At 44.2% G+C, this 19,584-nt stretch overlaps 1 protein-coding gene across 1 annotated transcript; it reads left to right on the plus strand.

Annotated features, from left to right (window-relative positions):
• Positions 1-590: 590 nt before the first annotated feature.
• On the plus strand, positions 591-17,695 carry LOC125417027 (eukaryotic translation initiation factor 3 subunit C). The gene is made up of 21 exons (XM_048460234.3): positions 591-727; positions 854-997; positions 2,462-2,527; positions 2,620-2,809; positions 3,449-3,574; positions 3,906-3,960; positions 4,721-4,827; positions 5,359-5,486; positions 6,213-6,372; positions 6,503-6,606; positions 7,882-8,023; positions 8,188-8,313; positions 8,422-8,515; positions 8,827-9,017; positions 9,256-9,480; positions 14,255-14,618; positions 16,689-16,848; positions 16,942-17,007; positions 17,094-17,181; positions 17,271-17,433; positions 17,528-17,695. Exons 2-21 carry the CDS (start codon positions 897-899, stop codon positions 17,608-17,610), a joined length of 2,739 nt encoding a protein of 912 aa, XP_048316191.1. The 5' UTR covers positions 591-727; positions 854-896; the 3' UTR covers positions 17,611-17,695.
• Positions 17,696-19,584: the final 1,889 nt, after the last annotated feature.

The raw sequence follows: 19,584 nt of genomic DNA on the forward strand, positions 1-19,584 counted from the left end.
ACTTGGGCAGGGTAGGGTTTTTATCATAGTAGTTGTTGGGAGTGATGAGATTTTCTGGGTTCAAGACCCTGATTTGTCTAAAGCTGTCTTCGTGAAAGGGGAATAGGTACGTACTGGACTCAAGGACATATGGTGATCTTATCTAACAGTTGAGAGGTCTGGAAGGTCAGTTACTTCCCTTAGATGCTGGGCTTTTCTGAATGACATCAGCTTATGACTTTTCCTGGAATCCAGTGCTGCCTCCCAGTAAACTCAGGCAACTTGTTTTTTATGAAGCCTGTCACGTCAGCCGTGTGACCAAGCTATTCCAGCCCCACAGCTGTGCTTAAAAGCACCTGAGAGATTCCTCTCTGGGTCGTTGCGACCCCACCTGCATGTGGTATAAACACTGTTGCTGATTGCATTGTGACTGGTGGTCTTCTGGTGACTTCTCGAGGATCCTACAGAACCCAATATTTTCCTACTTCAGTCTCCCTAGTCTGGGGATTAAAGACATAAACCATCAGGCAGGAACCACATTCTGTCTTTTCAGTCCTACAGCCTTGTGGCAGCGGTTTTTGGAAGGAGCAAGTCAAAGAGTCTGCACAACAAATAGATGGTGCAAAGACCGCTGGGAATTGTAGTTATTTGACGCATTCTTTGGCGCTTCCCGGAAGTGACGTAGGAATCAGTTCCTTTTCCGTCGTCTCGACTGACTCGTGTTTTCCCGGGGAGTCTGTCACAGCTGGTTTGTGTCTCTTAGGCCGCGTGCTCCCCGGCGGGCAAGGGGGGCGGCGTGTAGGCGGAACCGGGTCGGGGTCGGGAGGGGATCGCCACGGCTGTCCGCCAGCCCTGACGCCGCGGTTTTCCTCAGGTTCCGGCCGCGCGAGCCTCAGCTCTTCAGCAGCGCCGTCGCCATGTCGCGGTTTTTCACCACCGGTTCGGACAGTGAGTCCGAGTCGTCTTTGTCCGGGGAGGAGCTAGACACCAAGCCCTTCTCGGGGACCCACGGCAAACGGTGAGCTGGGGGAGCCGAGAGACTGGGTTTGGCAGTTCGCGGGGCGGGGGGACCGAGTGGGCTGGGGGCGGCTGCGGAGGGCAGCACTCCTAGCGGCTGCCGACTTTGGGAGTCCTCGCCGCGGTGCTAAGGACCAAGGACCCGAGGTTTCCCGCCGCTTGGTGTTGCATCAGAAGTCTGCATCTTGAGATTCCGTCCCCACATTGCCTTGCCTGTGTCCTCTTCTCCCTGTCTGCGTCGCACTGGGCGTCGTAAAACTCTTACCACCAAGCAGCCCTCAGTGAGTTTGTATTCACGGAAACATTGAGTGCTGCGTAGTGTCTGGTCTGTTGTCCTGTCGTTGGATTCTGCGTGCAAGTTAAACGCTGCTGTGCTCGCCTTTATTTTACCGTCTTAACCCCCATCTCTGCAAACTGAAAATTTTTAAAGTTCTCAAAACTTCAATTATTTTTGTGTGCCTATAGTGTTTTAATATATTATTATTATTATTATTATATAGGTACCTCTCCAGAGACTTACGAAGAATTGTAGATGAGAATATGTTATATAATAATGTAGTATTATATATAACTGTGTATATATATGTATATATATACATACACATAAAATCTTATTTATATATAATCTTCATGTGACTACAATTCCATAACACTGTTCAAAAGTGAAAAACCATCAGTGAAAATTAACAAAAAATATTTAAAAATATTAACTGTTCTGAATGAATGCTTTGGCCCATTTCAAAACTTAGACAACAAAGAAATATTCGTTATGTATACAGTGTTCTGTCTGTATACTTGCCTGTACGCCAGAATGCATCGTATCCCATTATAGATGGTTGTGGGCCACCATGTGGTTGCTGAGAATTGAACTCAGGACCTCTGGAAGAGCAGTCAATGCTCTTATAACCTCTGAGCCATCTATCCAGATGCAAAAGTTTCTATTTATTTATTTATGTCTCAGACAGAATTTCTCCCTGTAGCCCTGATGTCCTGGAACTCACTCTGTAGAGCAGGCTGGCCTCAAGCTCAGAAATCCACCCTCCCCTCCTGAATGCTCTTATTAATGGTGTGTGCCACCACCACCCTGGAATTCACTAAAGCTTTTCTTACTAGTGGCCTTTCCTGTTTTGCTAAATGTTTCTTTTTAGGACCTGGTTCGGGTACCAGCTCCTTGAAGGCTTTTCCATTTGTTAGGGTCAAAGTACCTTTTCTCTGCTTCTTTCTTAGGTACTTCTGTGGCCATGTGTGCCATTATGTAACCAGTTTCGTAGGGTATATACATACACTCTTCAGTTGTTTGGGGGGTACCCTTGTATATGCTGTGTGGGTTTGACTTAGAGCCGTGTTGAAAGTTATGGCTGTTAAGCTGAGAATGAAGAGCTCTAATTGTCTACCTGGTTCGTCTGAGAAAAGGAATCACGGTAGGTAAGAATGAAGGTTAATGGTCTCTATTTCTTCCATACAGGCCTTTGTTACTGAGTGAAGATGAGGAGGATACAAAGAGAGTTGTCCGAAGTGCCAAGGACAAGAGGTGAGGCCACTGTTGGCTCTGTACTAAGGGAGTTCTGATGTTATTTTCTCCATGATAGACACAACCAATCTGGTATTGAACTCTCTGCCCAGGTTTGAGGAGCTGACCAACCTTATACGAACCATCCGTAATGCCATGAAGATTCGAGATGTTACCAAGTGTCTGGAAGAGTTTGAGCTCCTGGGAAAAGCATATGGGAAAGCCAAGAGTATTGTGGATAAGGAAGGTGTCCCCCGATTCTATATCCGCATCCTGGCTGACCTCGAGGACTATCTTAATGAGGTGTGACTCCGTGAGGATACAGAGGGGGACGTGACCCCGGCTATGCTCCTTTCCTGTAGCCAGGGTTCTCCTCAGAGTTCTTTGCCTTATTACATACAGTACCGTGTTCTCATAAAAAAAATGAGATAGAGCAGAAGAGAACCCCCCCCTTTTTTTTTTTAACAAGAGCTCAGTTATATTTATGGAGTGTTTGTTTTGTTTTGTCTTTTTGAGGCAGGGTTTCTCTGTGTAGCCCTGACTGTTCTGGAACTGGCTCTGTGGACCAGGCTGGCCTCAGCTTCAGAGATCCACTTAACCTTTGCCTCTGAGAGGTGGGATTGATGGGGGTGTGACACCACTGCCCAGGTTGTGTTGTGTTTTTGTTTTTTTAATCATCTTTTACTTACAGTTTTGTATTTGTAGTCGTGATATATAAAGAATCTTCAAAAACATAAGTTAGTTAGGGGTGGAGATACAGGTCAGTTGTAGCGCACTTGCATTGGTTCAGTCCCCAGCATTACAAATAAAGTTACAGTCTTGGTTAATAGATGGTTTGGGTGGTATCTAGATAGCAAGATCCCAAAATGTGATTATAAAGCCTGAGTTTTGGAAAATGCCACAGAGTCTTGGATCCCTGTTCTTCCTTTTTTACCATGCTAGCTTTGGGAAGATAAAGAAGGGAAAAAGAAGATGAACAAGAACAATGCCAAGGCTCTGAGTACCTTGCGGCAGAAGATCCGAAAATACAACCGAGATTTTGAGTCACATATCACAAACTACAAGCAGGTGAGTCAGCTTGAGGCTAACTTCAGACTAGGAAAATGATTCTGTGACCAGACTCAGTACTAGTACTTGGTGCCGTGGCCAGAGAAAGCCTTAACAAACTACAGGTGTGAGAAGGAGGATTGGTTATATTTAGCAGGCTTTTTTGTTATAGTTGAGATGGAGGTCTCACTATGTAGATCTGACTCTGCTGAAACTCACTGTTGTAGATCAGCCTGGCCTCAGACTCAGAAATCTGCCTACCTCTGCCTCCTGAGTGCTGGGATTAAAGGTGTGCGCCACCATGCCTGGTTTATGGCAGGCATCCTGAATTCTCTGATTTTCTTCAATGCAGAACCCTGAACAGTCTGCAGATGAAGATGCAGAGAAGAATGAGGAAGATTCAGAAGGTGAGAGAAGATCCCTTGATTGCAGATTGTAAGAGCAAATAATTTTACCCACTTTGCTATGCAGACTTTTATTTTGATTCCATCCGTGAGAAAGAACTTCTACAAGATGTGAAATTAGTAAAGAGAAAGATTTACTCTATAAAGAAGCTTAATTGAAACAAAGGAATAGAGTGGGAAGCCCCCGAGACAGGGTGCTTCACCCGGGAACTTACCACTGGGCGTTCTGTATACAGCAGCAGAACATGGAAATACACATTCCAATAATTGTCATGGGACCAGGCCTTACACATCGCCAGTACAGCATCACTGGCACAGGCTTACATTCATCTGACTGCTTGTCTCCCCCAGGTTGAGACAGCAGCAGCTAGAGGCGTTCTGAGGCAAGATTGTAAGCCTCAGGAACAAAGGGGCTCATTGCCCAGTCATCGGCAATCGTCCACACACCTAGTCCAATGCGCACGTCCACTCCCAGACATTGGTCAGATGTCAAGGATGTGAAGCGCATCAACAGGTCTCCATCTTAATTAAAACAAAACATTCCCCATTCTCAATTCTGCGAACTGGCCAGGTTCTCAAAACAGAGAAGAGGGGTCATCTACAGTTCCTGCCTTAGACTGTGCAGAGCTTAACACAAGCCTCTCCATTTTAAAATTACCTGCCTCTCACTGATAGTCAGAAAGTCATGGGTTCCTTTGTTCTAGTTTCTCATTTCAGTCTTACTCTTTAATGTTCTAGCTCTTTTCTTCCCACCTCCTACCAGGCTCTTCCGATGAAGATGAGGATGATGATGGAGTCAGTGCTGCAGCTTTCTTGAAGAAGAAGCAAGAATCTTCTGGAGACAGCCGAAAGTTCCTCAAAAAGATGGAAGTAAGATCTGGAGTTAGACTGGGAGGTGATTTGCTGCCAGAGGTTATTTGGGTCCTTGGAAGAAGAAACTTGATCTTGCAGTTCAGACAGTGAAAGTTAGAGAATTTGTATTAGAACACTAGGAGAATTGGGATCTAGCAGCCAGGCCCTGCACAGTGCTGGGGAACTTTGTGGTACTTACTTTGGGATAATTTGTGTGTGTATATGTGTGTGTGTTCTGGTTTTTTGAGATCGGGTTTCTCTGTGTAACAGTTCTGTCTGTCCTGGACTTCACTTCGTAGATCAGGCTGGCCTCGAACTCACAAGATTTACCTGTTTCTGCCTCCTGAGTGGTGGGATTAAGGGCATACACCACCATCACCTGACCTCTTGGGGTAATTTATGATCTCGAGAGTTTTAATGGTCGGTTTTAGGTAATAGCTTGGTTCTATCAGGAACTGCTCTTTTTCTGATAATCACATGCCTGGAATGTGTGTCAGCAAGAGCGGAGAAAGTCTCTTATTTTTCTCCTGATCCTTTCTTTCCTCTAAGGATGATGATGAGGACTCTGAAGATTCTGAAGATGATGAGGAATGGGACACCAGTTCTACCTCTTCTGACTCAGACTCAGAAGAAGAAGAAGGAAAACAAACTGTTCTGGCTTCAAAGTTCCTTAAAAAGTAAGGAAGTCATGGGTTTGAGCGTTACAGTGAGAGGGTAGAAAAGCCTTTATAATCATTTTAAAGGCTGTTGCTCTTTGTTTTCATGAAATCCCACTGCTCCCCTTTTATAGCCAGTTTTTAGATTCTAGTGCCAGATCACAAAGCTTGACTTGAAAATACAGGGTTTGTAGTTTGAATTTTAACCACATTCTCATTACAAAACTCACATTTTAGGCATCTGTTAGTTGTGTGATAGTGGACAAGCTGCACCTTTTCCGTCTTAAGTTGTCTCCCAGGAGAGCTGTTTGAGGTAGCATAGGGAGTGGCTCAGTGTTACTGAAAAGGGGGGTGAGGACGTGGGTCACATAATCCCAAGCTAACTCAAAAAGATTCTAGTTATTATTTTTTATTATAAGGGGCAAACTAATGGAACAGGAACAAGAAGTTCTATGTCAGAGCTGTGGACATAATTTATAGTTACTTTAGACCAAGACAATTCAACAAACCAAGACAATTCAACTTAATGAGTATGCTTGTCATATGTGCAAGTCAGTTTTGGGCCTAGGTTTGTAGCTCAGTTGATAGAGTGCTTACCTGCCATGCAGGGGGACCGGGGTTCGATCCCTAAGCAATACATAAATTAAATATTGGTGTATATCTGTAACCCCAGCATTTGCGGGGAGAAGGAGGCCTCGGGTGGGGCGAGGAGAGGATTCATCTTTCATCTCCCTTGTTTCCTGTCAGGGCACCCACTACAGAGGAGGACAAAAAAGCAGCTGAGAAGAAACGAGAAGACAAAGCCAAGAAGAAGCATGATAGGAAGACAAAGCGCCCGGATGAGGAAGAGGAAGACAATGAAGGCGGGGAGTGGGAAAGAGTCCGTGGTGGTGTGCCACTTGTGAAGGTGAGGGTTTTGGAGTAAAGGAGACTGATTTAGGAAGGAGCACAGGTTCCACCTGGTTGGAGTGGGAAGGAGCTTAAAGCAAGAATAGGTTTCTGTTGATGTATGTATGACAGGATATATTTTTGCCTAGGAGAAACCAAAAATGTTTGCCAAGGGCACTGAGATCACTCATGCTGTCGTCATCAAGAAACTGAATGAGATTCTGCAGGCCAGAGGCAAGAAGGGAACAGACCGGTGAGATTCGTGGCCTTGGCCCATGGCTATGTTTTCAGAGTTTGACAACTTTTTTTTTTAATTGTTTTAATTAACTATACATTTTTCTAAGCTCCCCTCTCTTCCTCCCTTCTCCCATTCTACTCTCTGCCTTGACCCCCATGCTCCCAATTTACTCAGGAGATCTTGTCTTTTTTTCTCCTTTCTATGTAGATCCATGTATGTCTCTCTTAGGGTCCTTGTAACATGAGGGGGCCTGCTTGTTGGGATTTCTGTCCCACCCGATACCCCACAGCTGGCAAGCCCCCCAAAAAAATCACACACAGGACTCCATAAGATTATAAACTGATTGGCCCATTAGGTCAGGCTTTTTATTAGCCCTTGTAACTTAATCCATTATTAATCCATTATTATTATCTATGTTAGCCATATGGTTTGGTACCTTTTTCAGCTGTCAGCTCACATGTTGCTTCTTCGGTGATCTGGGCAGTTATGGAGAGGGAGCTTCCTGCTTCCCAGAATACTCCCTTTCTCTTTGCTCTACCTCTATTTCCTGTCTGGTTTTCCTGTCTATACTTCCTGCCTGGCCAATCAGCATTTATTTAAAATATGATTGACAGATTATAGACAATTCTCCCACACCAGGTCCTCTTTTGACAGCTTTCTTTACAACACAAGTAAACATTGATGTAGAAATCATTCTATTTTGAGAGAATATTATATGTGGTTGTATACTGGGAGCATACCTGTCCATTTTCTGCTGTGTGCTCTTTTTATAACTCTGAACTACTGAACTTCTGTTACAGTTAAATGGAAATGATACGTGTCTTTAGTTATTAGGTAACCAAAAAGATGGAAAGAATCGAGACCTTTTATAAATAGCACTTCAGGATGGTGGGCATTACCATTGTTTCTGTTGGGAATTTAAAAGAGAAGCAAGGGTTGGGGATGTAGTTCAGTTGGTTGTAGTTCAGTTGGTAGAGTGCTTGCCTAGCATACATGAAGCCCTGGGTTTGAATCCTGACAGCACATAAAACCAGCTGTAATCCCAGCATCCTGGGTGGTGAAGGCCTGAGAATCAGAAGTTGAAGGTCTTCCTAGCCACATAACATGCTCAGGGTCTGCCTGGGCTACATGGGACCTGGTCTCAAAAGAACCCATAAATAAATAAGAAGCGCATACACAGATGGTAAAGATGTGGAATTGGCTGCTTTGCTGGTCTGAAAGGATAGCCTGCATAACATTGAGACTGGCGGATTTATCTTCAAAGCCTTACCCAGTTCTGTGTCCCTCCAGTGCTACCCAGATTGAATTGCTTCAGCTGCTGGTTCAAATTGCTTCTGAAAACAACCTAGGAGAGGGTGTCATTGTCAAGATCAAGTTCAATATCATTGCCTCTCTCTATGACTACAACCCTAACCTGGCCACATACATGAAGGTGAGAACAACAGAAGAGTACTGGGGTTATGTTGGTTGGGGGTGCTCATGAGAAAATACCTAGAGTTTTAACGTTTGGGGCCCACAACAGCCTTGCATGTTGAAGGCCCTGTGCAGAAAAAAAATTTATCTATTCTTTAACTTTGTCTCTTCATCTCTGAACAGCCAGAGATGTGGCAGATGTGCTTGGACTGCATCAATGAACTGATGGATATCTTGGTTGCACATTCCAACATCTTTGTTGGAGAGAACATTTTGGAAGAGAGTGAGAACTTAAACAATTTTGATCAGGTAAGGGGAGGGATTGGCAGGATAACTGGGAGACAAGGCCTGGTGGAGACAAGAGTTCAATTTAGGCTAGGACCCTGGATTAATGTGTTTCTTCTTTGCATCCTTCAGCCACTGCGTGTACGCGGCTGCATCCTAACGCTGGTGGAGCGAATGGATGAAGAATTTACCAAAATAATGCAAAATACTGATCCTCACTCCCAAGGTAAGCCAAGGAAACGGACTTTGGTGAGAGGAACAGTGCAGGTGGTCACACTAACTTAGAAGTTTTATAAGCACTAAAGTCAGAGTGAAAGGGCAACCCTGGGGAGGCAAGTGGTAGATTTGTAGTCCTTGTTGACCAGGGTGGTAACTCAGATACTCTCCTAAGCAGTGAGATGTAAGCTCATGGGAGAGGGTGATGTTTTCAGGGTGTAACTGTAGAGGGCAAATCAGAGTGGTTGGATTGACTGCAGACAGATGGTTGGGTAAGCCAGTACTCACATCTGAGATGAGTGTGGATATCCTCCCTACCAGAGTATGTAGAGCACCTGAAGGATGAGGCACAAGTATGTGCCATCATTGAACGTGTGCAGCGCTACCTGGAGGAGAAAGGTACCACTGAGGAAATCTGCCAGATCTACTTGAGGCGCATCCTGCACACTTATTACAAGTTTGATTACAAGGCCCATCAGCGTCAGCTTACTCCTCCTGAAGGGTCCTCAAAGGTGAGACTACTTGGCAATCATGTGAAGAGTGAGAGAAGTGTGAATTTGTCTTCTTTATCTGTTAGACCTTGATGGTAAGTCTTCTATCTCCCAGGGGACTTCTGAAGTAGGACAGGGAGGGAGTTGGAGAGATTGCACTGAGGTTAGGAAGAATTCCATGTTTTGTTGCTGGAGCCTAAACCATTTAAAGCCATGGTCTTTGGTGGATAGCCATCACTGAGATCTTCCATTCTTCTAGTCTGAGCAAGACCAGGCAGAAAATGAGGGTGAGGACTCAGCTGTGTTGATGGAAAGACTCTGCAAATACATCTATGCCAAGGACCGTACAGACCGGATCCGTACCTGTGCCATCCTCTGCCATATCTACCATCATGCTCTCCACTCCCGCTGGTATCAAGCCCGTGACCTCATGCTCATGAGCCACTTACAGGACAACATTCAGCATGCAGATCCACCAGTACAGGTAGGTGGGGGAGATTTCTGGTCTTCATGGTGAAGGAGAAGCCAGGCCTTGGGCCGCTGTCCTCTGTTAGGTAAATAGACTCAATAAGAATTATCACCTGTTTAGCTAGTGCAGACCCAGACAGGTGCTTGGTCTTTTCCAAATCGCAGCATTGTTTGATGCTTTCACACATGGACATAAAATTTGTGCTATCCCACAACATTAGAATTTGCTTAGATTTAGGTTCAGTCAACATTTATGTATATAAATCATATATCTTGTATAAATAACCAATAATTATTTGTCTACTGTCTGGTTTAAAGTATTAGGAGGTGATCTTTTCTAGAAAAATGAAAAGGATTTTGAAGCAGTTGTTAAACTAGAAGAAAAAGGAACCTAGATAACTGTACTCTATTGGGATACTATCACAGTGAAATTAGCTGAGTTTTCTGTATAGCAACATTTTGAGAACTTTTTATATAAATTAAGACAAGTAGGAAATACGTTTAGGTCTCCTGCCCCAACACACATACAGTTTCTTTGTGTAGCCCTGGCTGTCCTTGAACTCAAAAAGATCTACCTGCCTCTGCCTCCCTAGTGCTGGGATTAAAGGAGTATGTCACCACTGCCCGGTTTACATTTCCATTTGGTAAACCTGTTATAATGGTGGTTTTAAATTTAAAGTACGTGTGGAGATATGTGTGTGTCATGGCATGTGTAGGGGTCAGTGGGCAGTCTTAGGTGTGGGTCCTCACCTTTCACCTTGGTTAAAGCAATAGTGTTTTGTTAATGCTGACCCATGATTTCCCAGGAGTTCATCTCCTGTGTTCCTGTGGGAGCGGTGTGATTATAAATGCATTCTTCTCCATCCTGCTCTTTGTGTAGGTTCTGGGGAATTCAAACGCTGATCCTCACGTTTGCACAGCAAGTGAACCATACCCCGCTGAGCCTTCTCTCTAGCCCAGTTGTGGTGGTTTAGATAGTATCTTCTCTTTATTCTTTTATTTCACTGATGAAAAGCCAACTCTTGCTTAGCCTTTTACATTGAGTATTTATGTTTTTATTATGAAGAGGTAGGAATTCTTTCTATATTTGGATGGCCACTTCTTTTGGGATGTTTGAGGCAGGGTTTTTCTGTCTTGTAATTCATTCTGTAGACCAGGCTGGCTTCATTACTCACAAAGGTCTTTGTGGAAGTGCTGGGATTAAAGGCATGCACCGCCACGCCTGTCTGGATGACTACCCCTTTATCAAAGCTCAGATATTTCATTCCACACTGTAGTGTGCCTCTTTTGTCTTAGTTGTGCTTTTTTGTCAGAGTACTTTTATTTGTTCGTTCATTCATCCATTTATTTATTTGTTTAGGGACATGGTTTCACTGTGACACTTGACCAGGCTGGCCTTGAAATCATGGAGATCCACCTGCCTCCCTAGTGCTGGGATTAAAGGCATATTGCCACCATGCCCAGTTTAAGGATTTTTGATTGTTTGGTTTTGGTTTTGTTTATTTGTTTGTTTATTATGTATGCAGTGTTCTGTCTTCATATATGCCGGCAGGACAGAAGGGGGCACTAGATCTCATTACAGATTGTTGTGGTTACTGGGAATCGAACTCAGGACCTCTGAGCTGAGCCATCTCTCCAGCTCCTAAGTTTTTTAAATAAATAAAAGTAGATAGTCGGGCAGTGGTGGCACACATCTTTTAGGCAGAGACAAGTGGGTCTCTTTGAGATCGAGACCAGCCTGGTCTACAGATTAAGTTCCAGAACAGTCAAAGCTACAACAAAAAACTGAGAAATAACTGGGCGGTGGTGGTACACACCTTTAATCCCAGCACTCGGGAGGCAGAGGCAGGCGAATCTCTGTGAGTTCGAGGCCACCCTAGTCTACTAGAGCTAGTTCCACGACAGGCTCCAAAACTAGAGAGAAACCCTGTTTCGAACAACCAAAGGGGAGAGAAAGAGAGAGAGAGAGAGAGAGAGAGAGAGAGAGAGAGAGAGAGAAATATAAAAATAAAATTCAGGAAGGTATTTTCACCTTTTTTTTTCCCTTCCCCATCTCCTTTGATAAGCTTTTGTAGTTTTAATTTTTACATTTAGACTTTAGAGTCAGATTTCTGTTCTGCTCACATGATACCCAGTTGTGCCAGCATCATTTGTAATAAATACTTCCTGCCCTACTATTTTGCTTAGGTGGTTTTGTGGAAAAACTGCAAAAACAACCATAAGGCTGTTGGGGTGTCGCACTTCTGGGCTTTCTGTTCTGTTCCATCGATTCTGATTTTTGTCTAGCATTATACCAGACCAACAGTTTCAGGGATGGACTGGAGGAAAGACAGGCAGATAGACAGATTAGTTGATTGATGGAGCTTGATTAAAGGTGTGCACCACCCCTCCTGGCTTTTGAGCAGTTTTAGTGAGTCCCTAGTCCAGACTGGCCTGGAACTTGTGCCAGTCCCCCATCCTACACTTGGATTTGTTTTTCTAATTATTTATTATTGTATGTGTACATGAGCACATGCATGTGGAGGTCAGAGAACAGTTTTAAAGAATTGATTCCTTAATTCTACCATGTATATCATTGGGATTAAACTAAGGTCGCCAGTGTTGGTGGCAGATACTTATCCCTCTGAGCCGTCTGTCTGACTCTGCTAGTTTTTCTTTATTTTTCTTCTCCAACTCCAATTGCTAATATTTTTTTGAGCAGTATCTGTAGCCTTGACCTCAGACTTGCCATATAGCCAAGAATGACCTTGAATTTCTGGTTTTCCTACCTCTACCACCTGAATGCTGGGAATGTAGTCCTATACCTCCATGTTACTATGGTTCTGGGAATCAAACCCAGGGCCTTGCATGTGTGTCTATTATGTGGGCATGTGCACATAAGTTTGGGTGCCCAAAGAAGCTAGAGGCTCTCCAAAGCTGAAGCAAGAGGTAGATTGTGAGCCATCTGATGTGGGTTCTGGGAACCACACTCAGGTGCTCTGCAAGAGTAGTATATACTCTTAGCCCCTGAGCCGTCTGTTTAGCTCAAGTAGTGGTGTTTTGTTTTGTTTTTTGAGACAAGTTTTCTCTTTGTAGCCTTTGTTCAAGTCTGTCCTTGAACTCACAGATATCACCTGCTTCCTGCCTCTTGAGTGCTGGGATTAAAGGTGTGCATCACCACTGCCCAGCCTGGTAATATTTTTTTAAGGTTTTTTGAATTTATGTTCATGATCCCTTATTATTTTTATTATTGTTGTTAATAAAGCTTACTATTGGGCAGTATTCTCAGAGGTAGTAGAAAACTTGCCAGTACGTAGAAGACCCTAAGTTTAATCCCTGGCCCTGAGGGATGCAGCATCAGTTCTACTGGCCTATAATCTCTGCACCAGAATTTGGGAAGCTAAAGCAGGAGGGTTATAAGTTCAGAGCATAGCCAGACCCTCAAACAAGAAACCTTTATCCCCTCCTTGCATATTTTTGGTTTACAGTCATCCGTGTCTTGATTAGTGGCAAGCCCACACATCCTTGCATCTCGTTGACCATAATCCTCAGTGCCTTGGGTGCTGGTTCTCTTTTCTTTCTTTGGAGACAAAGTCTCATTTAGATCTTTCTGGCTCTGTCTGCCAAGTGCTAGGATTGCCAGTGTGTGTCACCTTGTCTGGCCCATGCCTGGTTCTTTCATGTTACGTGTGATTCTCAAGTCATTTTTGTAGTGGCATTTCATAATAAATAAAACTTACCTGAGAATCAGAAAAGTAAAACGCTACACTGGCCACCCTTACAGACTAGGCAGTGATGACACATACCTTTAATCCCAGTAGCCACACTAGTTTACCATAGAAACCAGGCAGTAGTGGTGCATGCCCTTAATCCCAGAACTAGAGAGGATTATAAAATGGGAGGAGACAGCTCTCAGTCTCAGTCTCATTCTGAGGTTTTCTGGGGGCAGGATCACCATTTTCGGACTGAGGTTGAGGTAAGGGCCAGTGACTGGCTGCTTTGCTTTTCTGACCTTCAGTTTGAAATCCCAGTTTCTGTCTCTTAGTTTTTATTAATCGTGCTTCACATTTTTCTTTGTCTGTGTGATCTTTTTTTTTTTTTAATTTATCTTTATTTATGTGCGTGTATGTATGTCTGAGTGTTCCGGGTCTCCTGAAACAGGAGTGCACAATTGTGAGCTGTCATGTAGTTCCTGGGAACTGAATCCCAGTCCTCTGGAGGAGCAGCCAGTGCTCTTACCACTGAGCTATCTCTTTAGCCCCTGTCATTTCTTAACAGATCGTCCTTTCCTTCCCCTTTTCCTGAACATCACTCTGGTTCGCCTTCGTGTCCCCTTTGTCTTTCTGTGAGTTTCTTAGTATGACAACCAGAGTAACACTGTTGAGTCAGATTATATCACCAGCTCACTCAGAAGTTTCCCGTGGCTTCCTGTCTCTAGCCCCTGCTTTACACACGCTCACTTCCTGTACTTGGGTTACTCGTCTGCACCACAGCATTCCCTTTTCCTAGTGTGGACTTTATCCGTGTTTATCTATGTGGCCTCTTTAGTTCTTAGCTATTCTTCACAGTGAAGCCTTTATCAGATTGTTAGCCTCTGTCACCATACAAACTCACTTTCTAAACCTTCCCCTCAGTTTATTTTTCTCCTTAGCTTACATTATCATTCTCACAGTAATTTTGTCCTCTAGAATGGAAGATAGGCCTTATCTCTGGCCCTGGCCTACTGCTCAAACATAATAAATGCTTTATGTGTATTTGCTGAATAAATGAATAGTTTGCCTGTGGCTATCACCTCTGCTCTTTGTGCTCAGATCCTGTATAACCGTACCATGGTGCAGCTGGGCATCTGTGCCTTCCGCCAAGGCCTGACAAAGGATGCACACAATGCCCTTCTGGATATCCAGTCAAGCGGTCGTGCCAAGGAACTTCTGGGACAAGGTCTGCTGCTACGCAGCCTACAGGAACGCAACCAGGAACAGGAGAAGGTAGAGCGACGCCGACAAGTGCCCTTTCATCTGCACATCAACCTGGAACTGCTGGAGTGTGTTTATCTGGTGTCTGCCATGCTCCTGGAGATCCCCTACATGGCTGCCCATGAGAGTGATGCCCGACGACGCATGATCAGCAAGCAGTTCCATCACCAACTGCGGGTAGGCGAGCGGCAGCCCCTGCTTGGTGAGTGTGACACTCTGGAGTCCTGTACATAGTGGATCTTTGTTTACAGGCATCTTTGCTTGCCCGTAAGCATTAAGAGAAGTTGATGGTATGACTTCTTCACAAGATGATTGCATTTGATTTCTATTTTATATTGATGCCTCCTCTGCCTGACATAGTCTCTGAGAAATAATAATTTGTTATTCAAGACATAGTGAGTTTGAGATCAGCCTAGTCTACAACAAAAGTTCCAGGCTACCCAGGGCTACTTAGTAATCCTGTCTCAATAAAACAATATTTATTAGATTTTCATTAAGTAATAAAATATGATGTGTGAGTATTTTTGTTACCTCTCACCTGGTGATAATGGCTTATCCTTGTTTACTGCAGTTAGTACTTCCTTTTTTTTCCAACTTCATGTTCATTATCTTTGGACCAAAACAAGCGTAATAGGGTTTTATCAGCCAAGAATCTTAACATTGGTTTCTTTAATCACTGTTTTTTTTTCAGTTTTTGTTTTTTAGTGCATGTTCTTACAATGTATAGTGCCCATCCTGAAACTTATGGTATAGACCAGGCTGGCCTTAAACTCAAAAAAATTTACTTGCCTTTCTCTACGTTGCTAGGGTTAAAGGTGTATGCCCATTTCTATTCATACCACCTATCCTGCTTCTTGTCTCTTGGTGACTCTCTATCTCACACCTAGATTCATCACGAGTTTCCTCTCTTTGCCTAGGAGTCCTGCTTAGCTCTTGGCCATTTGGCTCTTTATTAAAGCAATCACAGCAATATAATTTCACACAGTGTACAAATATCCCACAACAGGTAATATAAGAATAAGTGAGGTTGCCAGGTGGTGGTGGTGGCACATACCTTTAATCCCAGTACTTGGGAGGCAGAGACTGATGGATCTCTGAGTTCGAGACCAGCCTGGTCTACAAGAACTAGTTACAGGACAGGCTCCAAAGCTACAGAGAAACCCTATCTCGAAAAACCATAAATGAATAAAATTGTAAAGCTTGGTAAATATCCTATTTGAAATATGTTAAGCTTTTTTGCTTTGATTTTGAGGCAGGGTTTCCCTGTGAAGCCCTAGTTGTCCAGGCTAGCCTCTTATCTCATAGGTCCTCCTACCTCTGCCTCCCGCATGCTGGAATTAAAGGCGTACGCCACCACACACCTTTTTTTTTTAATGTGTATATGTCTTTGCCCATGTGCGTTTATGTGCACCATATGCATACAGGTGCCAGCAAAGATCATAATAGGATATCAGATTTTCTGAAACTAGAGTTATAGATGCTTGTGGATGCTGACAGTCAAACTCAGGTCCTGCTCAAGAGCAGGAAGAACACTTTAACTGCAGAAGAGCCATCTGTCCAGCCCCAAGATCTTACACCCTTTTCTTTTTAATTATTTTATGTGTATGTGTATTTTGTCTGCGTATATGACCACATACTACGTACCCACAGAGGCAAAAAGAAGGTGTTGCATCTGCTGAAACTTAAGTACAGATGTTTGTGAACCACTGTGTAGGTACTGAAAATTGAATCCAGGTCCTCTGGAAGAGCAGTCAAGTGCCTTTGACTACTGAGCCATCTTTCCAGCCCCTAGACTTTTTGTTTTGTTTTCCGAGACATGGGCTCTCTGTGTGGCTCTGGGTGTCACAGAATTTACTCTGTAGACCAGTCTGGCTTCAAACTGAGGTCTGCCTGCCTCTGCTGGGATTAAAGGCATGCTCTACCACCACCCAGTAACTTTTTTTAAGGTCAAGGAACTTTAAGAGAATCTGATGAAAAGCTGTGGGCCTTTTTCCTAGGAAAATGCACATGAGTGTATCCACAACAACCATTTGTCAGCAGTTTCAAGGGAATCAGTAATCCTTTGAAACATCTGTATGGATTGGTTCACACTAAAGTCAGTGTCTTCAGCTATTAAGTGACTTGTGTAGTCCTGTGGCTACTCGGTGGAGTGCTGGGAAAGTCTCTAGTCTGGTTATTTGCCCTTCTGGCCTCTGCTTTTCCTTAAGCAATACTCATGTGGGTAAGAGCCATGAGTATTTCTTTCAGTCCTGCCTTATTCTTCCCCTTTCAGGTCCTCCTGAATCCATGAGGGAGCATGTGGTTGCTGCCTCCAAGGCCATGAAGATGGGTGACTGGAAGACTTGTCACAGTTTCATCATTAATGAAAAGATGAATGGGAAAGTGTGGGACCTTTTCCCTGAGGCTGACAAAGTTCGCACCATGCTAGTTCGGTGAGCAGTAGAGGAAACCATGGTAGGTGGGAAGGAAAAGATTGGCTGGTCTCCTTCCCTTGGGACCTCACCTTTTCTGCCCTCTCCTCACAGGAAGATCCAGGAAGAGTCACTGAGGACCTACCTCTTTACCTACAGCAGTGTCTATGACTCGATCAGGTAGAACGGGCTCTGGGGGTGCAGAGTCCCAGCTTTGTCATCAGGGTTCCTTCCTAACAGCCCTCTTTCCTGCCTTATTTCCCCAGTATGGAGACGCTGTCAGATATGTTCGAGCTGGATCTTCCCACTGTTCACTCCATCATCAGCAAGATGATCATTAATGAAGAATTGATGGTGAGGGCCAGAGGTGGTGGGTTGAGCAGGTCACAAAGAAGCTAATATAGTTTGACCTATATCCTGCCTGTCCCTCTCACTCCCGTCAGGCTTCCCTGGACCAGCCGACACAGACAGTGGTGATGCACCGTACTGAGCCCACTGCCCAGCAGAACTTGGCTCTGCAGCTGGCTGAGAAGCTTGGCAGCCTAGTGGAGAATAATGAACGAGTGTTTGACCATAAGCAGGGAACCTATGGTGGCTATTTCCGAGGTGAGTGGTTCCATCTCCATTCTCTGAGGGTCCTTGAACCTTTGTCTCTTTCCACTCACTCACCCCCTCTTTCCTGTGTACCTTTCACCTGCAGACCAAAAGGATGGTTACCGAAAAAATGAAGGCTATATGCGCCGTGGCGGCTACCGCCAGCAGCAGTCTCAGACAGCCTACTGAATTCTCCGCTTCTGTCCCTGTGACCAGACTACTTAGCTTTTCCTTCCTAAATTCACCCAGTCATTAAAGGTCCGTTGAGAATTTATATAGTTGTTGTTTGCTTGTTGCCATATAGCTGTGTTGGGCTTATTTACCAAACATGTTTTTGAGTTTCCACCCCATGATAGGTGCCAGGTTCAGATGCAGGATGAATTTTACATGCTCGTCAGTTGGGAGGGCTGCTGCTCTTCAGTGTTCTCAAATGTCATAACATGTTTAACAAGAATATGAACCAGGTGATGGTGGCACACACCTATAATCCCAGCGCCTGGGATGCAGAGGCAGGTGGGCCTCTGAGTTTAAGGCCAGCCTGGACTACAGAGTGAGTTCCAGGACTACACAGAGAAACCCTATCTCGGGGGGAAAGTCTGAAGGAGGTAGGTATATTGAACAGGATATGATTGTGGGGTATAGTGTACAGGAGGTATAGTGGACCTGGAGTGAGGTGGGTAGTGATTTATCAGGCAGGGGGAATTAGTCCAGACCTCTGTGGTCCAGTGATCAGCAGAGACACACTGTTAACTGGTGTAGGCCAAGTGCCATGATCACAGTGAACATTGAGAAACTGAGTGACTTATTGGAACAAGCCTATTGTTATTTTTCTGCTAATTTGTATGATTCCTGCTGCTTGTGTTTTATAAATGTTTTGGTTCCCAGTAGATAGGAAGTTTTGTTTTTTGGGTTGTTTTTGGTTTTTTCAAGACACGGTTTCTCTGTTGCCCTGGCTGTCCTGGAGCTCTCTCTGGCCCCAGTTCACAGAGATCTCCCCAGTGGTATCAAAGGCATGCGCCACCACTGCTGGCTTGAGGAAGTGTTTTGTTGTATTTTTGGTTCTTCCCCCACCCCCTAAGACAGTTCTCTATGTAGTCGTGACTCTGTAGACAGGGCTCGCCTGGAACTCAAATACTGCCTGTGCCTCCCAAGGGCTAGGGCTAAAGGCATGTAACACTACTACCCAATGATACCAAGTTTTAATAAAATGTACGTGGAAAAGGTTATTTTGCAAGATGAGTTTGCATAAGTTTAACTGCAACAGCAGTCATGAAGACAGCTCAGTATCAAGAATTTACTGAGTATGGAGTTGAGTTATATTCCAGCCTGTGTCTTGTTTCTCACTGGAGATAGAAAGAAATGAGAAAAATTACAAGAAGTACCATCAACTTTGCAAACTATAAGCAGATTGGAGACTCAGAACTTTAAGTGTTCCACATAGGTAGTTAAGACTTCCTGGTATTTTTCCTTTCCTTGTGGCTTTTTTTAACCTTTAAGGTCAAACTGAAGACTAGACAAAAGGACTCTGTAAGTTAGGAGTGTGGTAGGTGAATCCATTCCCTTCTCTCCAAGTATAGGCAGCAGTGGCTATGGAGCCTGGCTCTGGCAACTAAAAATGTTGACAGCAGTGGGGTGAGCCACCACTAACACTTTTGTTCTGGTTTAGCCTAAGGATGTCCTCTACCACAGAGCTGTAACGGTGTCAGAGGCATCAAAACTTTAATAGTTCTGCCCTTCTGGTAGGTGTCAGTTGTCTACACACAAATGTGAGTAATTGAGGGGCAGTGTATTGTTTGAGATGGGGTCTTTCTGTTTTGTCCTGACTGTCCTAGAACTCACTGTGTAGACACATGCCCTGGAACTCCAGAGAAGTGCTGGGACGAAAGGCACGTACCACTACCCCAGAAAGTAGTTGAAATTTAACAATCTAGCAATGAAGTATTCAATATACTCTAGAGCAACCTGCTTATTTCATAAGCGTAAACAGCAACGGAGTCTAACAAGTGAAACCTGTCAGCCTATTGAAAGAACTGTGCACCCTGACCAAGTAAGAGTTAGACCAGGAACACAAGGTTTTAGCACCAAGGGTGTCTAGAAGTTTTATTCAAATGGATCTAAATAAGGAAGAAAATAGGATGCTAATTTTCAGATGACACAATTCAT

This window comes from Myodes glareolus, chromosome 7, assembly GCF_982192425.1.
Source record: "Myodes glareolus chromosome 7, mMyoGla1.1, whole genome shotgun sequence".
Taxonomy (NCBI): domain Eukaryota; kingdom Metazoa; phylum Chordata; class Mammalia; order Rodentia; family Cricetidae; genus Myodes; species Myodes glareolus.

What these genes read in the sequence shown, in the direction of transcription:
- LOC125417027 (XM_048460234.3), top strand. Translation starts at nt 897, where the DNA reads ATGTCGCGGTTTTTCACCACCGGTTCGGACAGTGAGTCCGAGTCGTCT. An exon ending in CGAGCGGCAGCCCCTGCTTG is followed by an intron (nt 14,619 to 16,688) that starts GTGAGTGTGACA and finishes TTCCCCTTTCAG; the next exon opens with GTCCTCCTGAATCCATGAGG. An exon ending in TCATTAATGAAGAATTGATG is followed by an intron (nt 17,182 to 17,270) that starts GTGAGGGCCAGA and finishes CACTCCCGTCAG; the next exon opens with GCTTCCCTGGACCAGCCGAC.